Source organism: Trichechus manatus, unplaced genomic scaffold (genome assembly GCF_000243295.1).
Source record: "Trichechus manatus latirostris isolate Lorelei unplaced genomic scaffold, TriManLat1.0 scaffold00031, whole genome shotgun sequence".
Lineage (NCBI taxonomy): Eukaryota > Metazoa > Chordata > Mammalia > Sirenia > Trichechidae > Trichechus > Trichechus manatus.
This window is the reverse complement of record NW_004443967.1, coordinates 9232229-9244830: the sequence shown is the minus strand read 5'-3', so window position 1 is coordinate 9244830 and position 12602 is coordinate 9232229. Positions and strand designations below refer to the sequence as shown.

The 12602-nt window shown below is 37.3% G+C and overlaps 1 protein-coding gene across 2 annotated transcripts in view; it reads left to right on the top strand.

Annotated features, from left to right (window-relative positions):
* The window catches only part of CACUL1 (CDK2 associated cullin domain 1), a 63512-nt gene that overhangs the window by 31958 nt on the left and 18952 nt on the right, over positions 1-12602 (top strand). The window contains exon 4 of one of the 2 annotated variants that reach the window (XM_004374887.2): positions 3992-4087. The exons of the other annotated variant lie outside the window; for it this stretch is intronic. Coding sequence (XP_004374944.1) covers positions 3992-4087 — 96 coding nt within the window. The remainder of the gene's footprint in view (positions 1-3991; positions 4088-12602) is intronic. 2 annotated transcript variants of the gene reach the window in all.

Below are 12602 nucleotides of genomic sequence, written 5' to 3'. Positions count from 1 at the left end.
ATTGCCAACTGGTAAACAGTTCTTTGCACATGTGTTTTCTTGAAAGTTATTCTGAATAAGTTATTTGGAGATCTATGTTTTGTAATTCAAACTAGAATTTAAAGCAGTTGTTAGAGCAAAGTTAAGGAGTCTTGGTGGTGCAATGATTAAGTGCTCAGCTGCTAACTGAAAGGTCAGCGATTTGAACCAATCTGCTGCTCTGTAGAAGAAAAGACCTGGTGATCTACTCCCATAAAGATTACAGCCAAGAAACCCTATGGAGCAGTTCTGTGAGTTGGAATCGACTAGGCAGGACACAACAACAACATAGCAAAGTTGTTCTTGTCTCGGAGAATATGCCACAGATTTGCCCAATGCAATACATTGTTCGATTTCTGTTCCCATGGGCATTGATTGTGGATCCGAGTAAAATGAAATCCTTGACAGCTTCAGTATTTTAGTATTTTCTTTGTTTATCATGATATGGCCTATTGGTCCAGTTGCGAGGATTTTTTGTATTCTTTACGTTGAGGTGTAATCCATGTTAAAGGCTGTAGTCTTTTTTTTTTAAATAACATTTTGGTATATTTACTTCATATATATATATATACACACACACATATATGGAGCCTTGGTGGCAAAGTGGTTAAGAGCTTGGCTGTTAACCGAAGGCCTTAGCATAAATCTTCACTTCCACACACAGTAAAAAACAAAAACAAGCCAGTTCCCCTTAAGAATGTCCTAAATGAAGTGAAAATTAATTTTATCAAATTGTGTAATTCTAAAATTCTGTGTAAAGAAATTAGGAAGCTGCATGCCAAAGTGCAGTGGTTGTTTCAAGAAAAAGTGCTGTGTGATTGCAGGAGATTTCAGCTAAACTGCATGTCCACCACCCCACGCCCCGAGCACTATTTTTACTTGAAAGAACAACTGACAGCCTATGGTTATTTAGACTTTGGTTTATTTGACAGATATTTTCTCAAAGGTGAATAAAGTAAATCTGTCGCTTCAAGGAAAATAACTGATAGTATTGACAATGATAAAATTCAAGCTTTGAAATGGAAATTAGAATTTTGGCAAACTTGCATCTACCACTGTGACTTTGACAGTTTTCCAATACTTAAAGAAACCTTTTCTGTTGAGATAGGTGGTAATAGTCACATTTTTTTAAAAAAAATTGTATAATGAACAGTGTCAACATTTTGAAGATCTGTGTGACTTAGTGAGTGAATATTTTCCAGATGACCAGTGTATGATGTTATAAAATGTGTGTGTTAAAAGATCCATTCAGAGTAAAAGACAAAGCTCATTGATACAGTTTCAGATTTCATATTGGAACTAACATTTAAGAAACTACCACTAGTCAAGTTTTGGTGTAGTATCAAAGAAGAATATCTACAATTCTTTCTGTTAAAATATTCCTTCCTTTTCTGTCTACATATCTGTGTGAGGCTAGATTTTCTTTATTTACTTCAGCCAAAACAGTGTATCACAACAGACTCAATATAGAAAGAGACATAAGAATCTACCTGTCTTCTGTTAAACCAGAAGTGTGAGAATGTGGATCTGATATTGAAAACAGAGGGAATAAATGACCAACCATATGTACAATGATTGTTGAGAACAGTCTTCTTGCAGGAATGTAAAAACAATACCATTCTTCTCACTACATTTTTTAAAAATAGTTACTTTTCATAAAAATGCTATGTTAATATGCAATAGGTTTATTATCAGTTTAGTGTGAATTAATAAGTACCTTTAAAATTTTAATTAGTTTTAATTTCTAACATGGTAAATATTGGTAGATCTAACCCACCTATAAACAAAAGCGTTTTGGAATCATCAGTTATTTTTAAGGATATAAAGGGTCCTTGAAGGAGCCCTGGTGGTGCAGTGGTTAAGCACTCATCTGCTAAGTGAAAGGTTGGCGGTTTGAACCCCGCAGCCACTCCGTGGGAGAAAGATGTGGCAGTCTGCTTCCGTAAAGATTGCAGCCTTAGAAACCCTATGGGGCAGTTCTACTCTGCCCTACAGGATCCCTGTAAGTTGGAATCGACTCCACGCAACAGGTTTTTGTTTTTTTTTTTAAAGGGTCCTTGAGACCAAAATGTTTGAGAACTGCTGGAATAGAACAGTCCCCATATACATTGTTAAGGAAAGTGTAGACCCGTAGGATTGTACTCTAGCATTTGTGTGAAAAGGGTTGTGAATGGGATATTTATTTTTTTGTATATACATAAAATTCTTCTGGAAGGATATAAAAGAACTTTAAGTTTTGTTTGTTTCGGGAAGGGGACTAGGGTGGCTAGGGAGAAGGAATGAAAGGTGAACTCTGTTGAACTCTTCTGAATTTTAAACCAGATGAATGCATTACCCATCTTAAAAAAAAAAAAGAGAAAGAGAGAGAAATGTGAACAGTCCTGCACAGCTGTGTGACCAATTTCAGGAAATCTAGGTCTGTTATGAAAAAGTTGGAATAATAGTTTTTCCTTGTCTGGTAGCTTGTTTTTTCTTGTTTTATTTGAGAAGAAAGTGAAGCTTGTTTATTTTAGGTGTAGAAAAGCTTGTATAATGTCCAAGACAAATACGTTTATGTTGAAATAATGTAAATCAGATAGGTAGCAATTTCCCCAGTGGGGCCAAAAGTATATTGAACTTAAGTTTTAAAGAGGAACAATTTGATTTTTTTTTTTTTTTAAATGGCAGTTTATTACTAGGTTCCTAGGAAAGAGATTGGGTTTATTTTAGAAGACTGTTACAATTTACAGTCCTGTCACTTAAAAGGTTTGGAATATGTGCTGCATGAAATGTGGAAGTAAAAAAGCGAAGTAAGTGTTCTGATGTTTGGTTTAGTACAGAAAGTATTTTTTAATGCTCATAACTTTGAGGCTTTAGGAATTTTTGAATAATGAAGGAATTCAATTTTATTTATTCTGTCTGTGATTAAATGTGTCTTTTGATCAGTGTTCATACTTTTAACTTTCAGGTAGATAAAGTATCTTTTTATGAAAAGGGAAAATTATTTTAATACATCAGCTCTTCAGATTTTCTTTTTTCATATAATACTGCTAAAATTTATTTCTTTGAATACTGAAATATCTCTTCCAGAGCTCTTTGAAGCAGTTTAGAGGAAGATATTACCTGTAATTCTGCTCATTAGTTACAGTTGAAAGTTTGCCCGTAATGTGGAGCCATTTTCCCTCAAGTTCTTTAGTTAACAAAGAATGCTATTAATAGTGTTAATGGGTTTTTCTGAAATATTAGACAAATGGACAGTTAATTTAGAAAGGAGTTTTACTTATTTTTATTAGTTGCATTTGTGTGTGTAATATTTGACATTTTTCAAAGCACGTACACATTATTCTTTTGATTCTCAACACGTCTTGGAAATAACACAGTGTTTTTCCTATTTTATATCTGTGGAAATTGAAATTGAGAGGGCTAAATGAATTGCCTAATGTCATGTAGCCTTGTTAAATAGTAAAATAGTTTTTAAATAAAACTTCAGACTCTATTCTTGTAATAAATATACTTAATCTTGACCTACTGTGTAAGACTCAGATCTTGCCCTCCAGGGGCCTGGAGTTGAGTGGCAGGACATCCCCCCCCACCAAAGTGGGAGAAGTGTGTAAGTGTGGTGGTGTCCCATTGAAGGGCCATCTAGCTCAGATTTGGTTTCTATAGGAAATGCCTATATAATTCACTGATAATTTTATTATATCTTTTGTCTTAATTTTGAATGCACCCTTTTACACATTAAGAGAACAAGCCTTTTAACATATTAAGGTTGCACAGTTTTAAAGATGGCTAAACCAAATCTCAGTTTGCGTCGCAGATTTTGGAACAAAGATGGAGAGGTCTTAGAAACTTCAGGGTGTAAGCCGCCTCCTTTTTTTGGTGAATTTCATTATTCATTTTGAATTCCTTCTAAGCGTATCTGCATTTTAGATTGTGGTGGATGGGCTTTATACCTGGTTTCTCAGAGTGATCACATTTATGTTCTTCCACACAGGCCAGCCCTCCTGATCTCTATATTGAAAGATTTAATATAGCTCTTGGACAGTATATGGGAGCATTGCAGAGCATTGTGCCTCTTTTCATATATATGGTAAGTTAGAGCTGTTGCTTCCTTTCCAAATAAGACCATAGGTCTGTTGGTCTAAACAGACAGATGCAGATATGTAAGCATGTTCTGTTTTTCTTTTCCTATTATGTTAGAAATGGAAATTAAACTAGTTCAATAACGTTCAATTGTTGTTGAAATAGAAGAATTATGTTAGTTACTTTTCCTTTTTGTTATTAAGTTCCATAAGTAACAACTGCTAAATAGACAGTTAGGCACTGAGAATCAGCAATCACCCTATGCACATTTATTTTATTTCTGCCATGTGGAAGGCATTGTGCTTGGTCCTGGGAAGATAAAGATGTATAAGAATGATTTCTTGTCCTCAGAAAGCAGAGAGCTTAAAACATCTATCTAAAAATATGATGCATGATAAATGCCAAGTAAGTAGTTCCTTAAAAAGTAGTGCAGTAAAACATTTACTTCCATTCTGATGATCTTTTTCATTTGGAGAGTTGTGCCATGAGTATAATTGATACACTGTTGACTTTGTTGATTAACCTCCTACACTTTTAAATCTGTAAAATCATAGAGCCCTATAATGTTAGTGTTTCCATTGAGTGGAGGGGCTCTTAGAAACCATCTATTTTAACTCCTCTTTGTTTAATAGATTAGGGAATAGGATATTTTGGTTGATCCTACAGTCTGTAGCATATAGATTGTCATATGTGGAATACCAATCTTAAAAATGATTTATTTAAAATAAAACATACAGGTATGCGTTGCTTAACGTCCATGATTCGTTATGTGATTTAGACGTTATGCGAAAACCATATTATATACAGGAGAGAGGCACTCAGGATGGTCACTGGTTGGGCCTGGGACTCACGCCGCTGCCGCACTGATGGACTGTGTGAAAACTTGAGTTCTACCGCTGCTGGTCCTGTGGTCCTGCATGGTCACTGCCCTGGTCTCCAAGAGTGCGGCACACACTTGCTGTCCAGTCAACCACCGGCTCGCTTCCTGTCCGTCCTCTCTGCTTGCCTTCCCAGTCTGCTAGACCATTAGGCACCACGGGAGGAGCTGCAGCCTCAGGCCTGGGGGTTACATGCAGGGTACCCTGGCCGAGTTGGGCAGCAGCCTCTGGAGAAGCATCCCTTCAGCAGCTCCAGCAGAGTCTGTGCAGTCCCTGCCTGAGGCGAGCACAGTGGTACAGGAAGCCATGAATGGGCCCCTGGATGCCTTCCTCCTGCTGTGCGAGGGCCAGGATGAACGCACAGCCCAGAGAACTAGAGAGAGACAGATCGGATCTCTAGCAAAGTACGTCGCTGTGTCCCGTTCTCTGATTGGAATTTCTGAACTCTAGTATAACCTTATGGGACCATGGACGTATATGCAACACATGCGTGTACTTTGAAAAAGCTATCTTTAATTTAGAAGATTCTTTACAAAAGATCATGTTGTATATGATTTTCATTTATATTTCTTAATTCCGTAGGTACTGTTACGGATTGAATTGTGTCCCCCCAAAATATGTGTTTTAAATCCTAGCCTCTGTGCCTAAAGTTATAATCCCATTTGGGAATGGATTGTCTTTGTTATGTTAATGACATAGGATCACTGTAGGGTGTATCTTGAGTCATTCTCAAGCAAATCATTAAGCAAGCAAGCAAGCAGAGGAGATGGAGAAAGACACATGCCAAGCCACATGAAGATAGTCTAGGAGCAGAAGCTCAGAAAAGACAAGGACCTTCCTCCAGAGCCAATAGAGAGAGAAAGCCTTTCTTTAGAGCTGGCACCCTGAATTTAGACTTCTAGTCTCCTAAACTGTGAGAAAATAAATTTCTGTTTGTTAAAGCCACCCGCTTGTGGTATTTCTGTTACAGTAGCACTAGGTAACTAAGACAGAATTTGATATCAGAAGAGTGGGGTGGTGCTCAAACAGATACCTAAAATGTGGAAACAGTTTTGAATTTGGGCAACAGGTAGAGGCTGGAAGAGTTTTAAGGTGCCTAATAGTAAAAGCCTAGATTGCCTTAAAGAGACTATTGATAGAATTACGGACATCAAAGACGATTCTGATGAGGGCTCAGAAGGAAATGAGGAGAGCCATAGAGAAAGTCTCTGTCATCTTAGAGAATACATGTGGTGCCAGCAACAGAATGTTGCTAGAAGTGTGGATGTTAAATGTGCTTCTGGTGAGGCTTTAAGAGGAAATGACGAACGTGCTTGGACAATGGAAGAAGGGTGATGCTTTTTCTGTAGTGGCAAAGAACTTGTCTGAATTATGTTCAGATGTATGGTGGAAGGTAGAACTTGTAAATGATGAACTCGAATATTTGGCTGAAGATCTTAAAGGGGTCATGTGGTTTCTTTTTGCTGCTTATAATAAAGTGTGAGAGGAAAGAGATAGACTTAAAAATGAATTTATAAAATGAAAACAACCTTAAAGATTTGGAAAATTCTGTTGTACAGACTAAAGACACTTATTCTAGAATTGTCACCAAGGATGACGTGGCTACACAATCTTTTGTTAAAGAGATTAAGCCTGTGACTAATGGATCTAACCAACTACCACAGCAGAAAACCCGTCAGCTGAGACCGAAGGGGACAGAGAAAGAACGAACGAGAGAATGCTGTCTGCCTCTTGGAATTCTACAGGCAGGAAACAGGCCAAAGGAGCTACATCTGTTGTCCTCCAAGAAAAGAAAAGAACCACCCCTGGAGCAGCTCGGAGATCAACAGAACTGTTGGAAGGAGCACAGGAAACAGAACTGCCTTGGTCTCAAAGGGTGGGGCTGTGGCCTCAGCGGTCTCAAAGAGTGTGGCCAGGGCCTCTGGGGCGTCAAAGGGTAGAGCCATGGCCTTCTAGGTTTCAAAGAGTCAGATCTTACCAACTAGGTTCTGGAGTGCGGGGCCAAGAGAATGAGGCCTCTGCCCAAAGCTGAGGGGCGCGAGGCTGTAGGGCAGAAGAATGGGGCCTGCCCAAAGCCGAGGGAGCAGAGTTGCTATCCCAGTTGGCTTGGAAGGCTGAGCTTAAGCCCAGGGCCAAGGAGCCTCCACTCAGAATCCAAAGAGCATGGACAACACCCAGTGTCTGGAGGACTGTACCCTTGCCCAGATAAGAGCAGAGGATTATTAGCCTTGAGAGCTAACGTAAATTGTTCTGCTGGGTTTTGGACTTGCTTGGTGCTCGTTATGCCTTTTTCCCCTACAGTTTCTCCCATTTGTAATGGAAATGTCTATCTTGTACCTACCTGTCCTACTATTGTAGTTTGGAAACAGATAACTTGTATTCTAGATTTCATAGGTTCCCAGACGAAGAGAAATTTGCCCCAGGATAGAATACACTTAAAATCTCACCTATATTTAATTTAGGTGATTCAGAAGATGAGATTTTGGACTTGGAGTTGATTTAAGACTTTTTGGATGATGTGATGGGGTGAATGTGTTTCTCATATGATAAGGACATGAATTTTTTGGAGCCAGAGGGTAGAATGTAATGGGTTGATTTGTGTACCCCGAAAATATGTGTTGTAAATCCTAACCTCTGTTCCTAAAGTTATAATCCCCTTTCAGAATGGGTTATCTTTGTTATGTTAATGAGACAGGATTAGTATAGGGTGTGTCTTGAGTCAGTCTCTCTTGAAATTTAGAATAGATTAAACAAGCAAGGGAGCAGGCAGAGATGGGGGAAGACACATGCCAAGCCATATGAAGATTGCCCAGGAGCACAAGCTTAGAAGAGACAAAGATGACAGAGAAAGCCTTCCGCTACATCTGGCATCGTGAATTCAAACTTCTAGTCTTCTAAACCGTAAGAAAATAAATTTCTGTTTGTTAAAGCCACCCACTTGTGGTATTTCTGTTACAGCAGCACTAGATAACTAAGACAAGTATTAATACCAATTTTAAACGTTAATACACCTTCTCACTTATTGACTATCATTTTGCATTTACAACAATAGTTAAAAAAAATCTGACTATTTTGCACATTAAGGATGTATGCTTCTGGCAGTAATAAACACCGAGGTGCGACGAGTAATGCTGGCTATGATGGTTATGTGTCAACTTGGCTGAGCCATGATTCTCAGTGGTTTGGCAATTATGTAATGATATAATTTGGCAGTTATGTATTGATGTAGTAATCCTCTATTTTGTGATCTGATGTGGTCATCCTCCATTTTCGCATAACACTGATTTCACATAATGACCTGGTCTTTGGAACCTAACCAGGTCGATAAGTGAGGAGAGTGTCCAGTTTTCTAGTTATTATAATTCAGAAGAAACTTTTTTTGCCTTTTATTTTACAGGACTTACCTTGGAAGAAAGTGAATTAAAGACTTTTTTGTTAAGATCCGGAACTCCTTTTTGAATCATGAAACTTTAGTCAAAAATATCATTGGTGATATTAGATATTAATGTATCTGGGTCAGCAGAATTAACTTCTTGGAAAGGATCAGGAAAGCCTGGGAAGTAGCCACATTGTATCATGTTCCTCATTTTGGTGAAATCCTCTCATGGGTTATGTTGTTAGGAGTGTATGTGAGGTAAATATCTTGTACTGATAGAGGAACTGCCAACAGAGTCCTTATTGCTGTTTTAAAGCTTTAAGTGAGGGGAGACTGAATGGAAATGGAGCTGAAGGATAGGGCCTATTTGTAGATAAGGGAGTTAAAAGTAGGCAAAAGGATTTATTTCCATGTCTACTGTTTTAATAGAATTTATTAGTGAGCATATTAGTTAGGGGGATTAGTAATAAAAAAAGTATAAATTATCATGATTTGGATTTTGAGGCAAAATGGGAGTAGCTAATTTTTAAAAAATGGAAGGAATACACAAAGTCACTGTTTCAAAAAGAATTGGTTGACATTCAACCATTTTAAGAGGTAGCATATGATCAGGTACCAATGGTGCTGAAGGAAGAAGTCCAAGATGCACTGAAGGCACTGGTGAAAAACAAGGCTCCAGGAATTGACGGAATACCAATTGAGATGTTTCAACAACTGGATGCAATGCTGGACGTGCTCACTCAGTCTATGCCAAGAAATTTGGAAGACAGCTACCTGGCCAACTGACTGAAAGAGATCCGTATTTGTGCCCATTCCAAGAAAGATGATCTAATGGGATTTGGAAATTAACGAGCATTGTCATTAATATCACATGCAAGTAAAATTTTGCTGAAGATCATTCAAAAGCAGTTGCAGCAGTACATCGACAGGAAACAGCCAGAAATTCAGGCTGGATTTAGAAGAGGATGTAAAATGAGGGGTATCATTTCTGATGTTAGATGGATCTTGACCGAAAGCAGAGAATACCAGAAAGATGTTTACCTGTGTTTTATTGATTCTGCAAAGGCATACGCCTGTGTAGATCATAATAAGTTATGGACAACATTGCAAAGAATGGGAATTCCAGAACACTTAATTATACTCAGGAGGAATCTGTACATACACAAAGAAGCAGCCGTTCAAACAGAACAAGGCGATACTGGCGTGGTTTAAAATCAGGAAAGTTGTGTGTCAGGGTTGTAATCTTTCACCATACTTATTCAGTCTGTCTGCTGAGCAAATAATCTGAGAAGCTGGACTATTAGAAGAAGAATACTGCATCAGGATTGGAGGAAGGCACATTAACAACCCGTGATATGCAGATGACAACCTTGCTTGCTGAAAATGAAGAAGACTTGAAATACTTACTGATGAAGATCAAACATTATACAGCCTTCAGTATAGATTACACCTCAACATAAAGCAAACAGAAATCCTCACAGCTGGGCCAATAAGCAACATCATGATAAACGGAGAAAATATTGAAGCTGTTAAGGATTTCATTTTACTTGGATCCACAGTCAACACCCATGGAAGCAGCAGTCAGGAAATAAAATGATGCATTGGGCATATCTGCTGCAAAAGACCTCTTTAAAGTGTTAAAAAGCAAAGCTGTCACATTAAGAACTAAGGTGCACCTGACCCAAGCTATGGTCTTTTCAGTTGCTTCATACTCATGCGAAAGCTGGACAGTTAGTAAGGAAGACTAAAGAAGAATTGATGCCTTTGAAGTATGGCGTTATCGAAGAATATTGAATATACCGTGGACGGGCAGAATAACGAACAAACCTGTCTTGGAAGAAGTACAGCCAGAATGCTTCTTAGAAGCGAGGACAGCAAGACTTTGTCTTACGTACTTTGGGTATGTTATCAGGAGGGCCCAGTCCCTGGAGAAGGACATTATGCTTGGTAAAGTAGAAGGTCAGCAAAAAAGAGGAAGACCCTCAATGAGATGGATTGATCCAGTGGCTACAACAATGGACTAAAACATAGCAAGAATTGTGAGGATGGCACAGGACCCAGCAGTGTTTCATTCTGTTGTACACGGGGTTGCTATGACTCGGAATCGACTTGACAGCACCTAACAACAACAACAGCAACAACAATTTTAAAAAAATTGTTGTTGTCTTTTTTTAAAAATTAGATTAAATGAATCAGGAAGGTGATTCACATTCACACTTTCCTATAGTGCCCTAGTTGCTTTCTTAAACTTTATTGTACGATCCTAAGGCTTAAGAAGTAGATACTATTTAAGAATAAATGAACCACAAACTTATTCTTCTAGCAGAATTCAAGTAAGGAATCTTTGGTTGTAAAATCAAGCTTAACTACAACTTGTCATACAGATTTTAAGAGCTCAAATTTGCTTTCTAGTTACTTGTGAAAACTTTTTGTTGACCAGAAGATAGAAATGCTTTGAACTTTGGCAGCGCTTTGTTGGGAAAGTATATTATTATTTAAGAAAACAGTGTGAAATGTTAACCTTTTGAGGGCCATAATCAGCTAAATGTCATTTGTAGTTACAGAAACAGAAAAGGAATTTTGTTAAGCATTTCTTGCCACAGTTAGTATCTTTGACTTAGGTGGTCTGTCTATAGTGATATTTAAGAAATACAGTTGTTAAAGTAGAAAGTAAGTTGTGTCTAAGAGCTTAAATTACCAGACAAGATTGCTGTTGCACAGAGATCAAATAAAGACGTTATATATTTATTTAGAATATTGGAGCTTAAAATGATCATACTGAGAAAAAGTTAAACAGCCTCTGTTAAAGAAGTAGAAATACTTTAGAGTTTCTAAGTCCTTTAGAGGTTTTCATAATTTCACCTTTTAATGGGTTCTGGTTAAACTGAATAAAGAGTAGGAAGGCCGCATTAGAATGCTGGGCCAGAGGTCTTAAATGTTAAGAGGACACTATACCAGGAGTGAAAAGTACTAGGAATGCAGAAGATTTTCCTTTGGGAGTTAAACAATTACATTATTTTTATTCTCATATATAAACTTCAAAATCTCAACCAAAACCCAAAAACCAAAGCCGATGCTGTCGATCACAGCAACCCTATAGGACAGAGTAGAACTACCCCATAGAGTTTCCAAGGAGCAGCTGGTGGATTTGAATTGCTGACCTTTTGGTTTGCAGCCAAGCTCTTAACCACTGGGCCACCAGGGCTCTTGAAGAGATGCTGATTCATTTCAAAGACTTAAAGTATTACTACTACCAAATCAATTTTTGTACTGTATTTTGATTTAAAAACCTCGAGTGTGAAAATAGCTTTATAATTGAGGTTTTTATTAGTTTAATTAAAAAATAAACAGCTTTACTAGATAATATTTACTTCCAAAGGGGAAAAGAAATTCTTATATATAAAACATGGCAGTCAGCTTAGTCTCTTGTGATAAAATTCATGTAGAAAAATAAACCTAATAACTACAAAAACTGCTATGGAAGATGAATATGAAGGGGTGACTATCCTTATCTGATATTAAAATGAATGATAAGGCTACAGTAATTAAAAGTGTCATCGGTACAGGAAGAGATCAATGGAATAGAGCTCAGAAATAGGAATTTAGTAAAGACTATGATGATGCTTCAGATCAATAAGGAAGAGATGAATTACTCCGTAGCTGGATATTGGGACAGTCATTTTGGGGTTGGGGTCAGGGGAGACTAATCACTACCTTATTCTTTATTAATAAATTCTAGATGGAATAATTAAATAAGACCTTAAACCTAGAAGCCCTGAAGGAAGATACTAGACTTTGACAATGTAAAATTTAAGAACTTTTGTACGGCAGAATACCATAAACCAAAAGTAAGTGGAAAGAATTGCAGTAAATTTTGTAAAACATAAAACAAAATATTGCTTTCCTTGGTAAATAATCAGGTCTTAGGAGTTAATTTTAAACAGTTCAAGAACGCTGTTCTGTTGAAAAGTGGAGAAAGGACATTAATAGATAGTTTACAGAAAAAAGAAATACAAATGACTTATAAACATGAAAATATATTCAACATCATAATTAAAGAAATACAAATTAAAACAAAAGTTTTTAAACCTCTTTCAATTAGTGGAAGTACGAAAAGGTCGATAATCAGTTCTGCTGAGTCTATAGGGAAATAAGCTCCTCATGCTTTTGTAAATTGGTAAAATCTCTTTGGAAGATTATTTGGCATTATTGTTCAAAGTTAAAAATACACAAACTCTGACAAAGTAATTGTAACATTTGGAATTTAT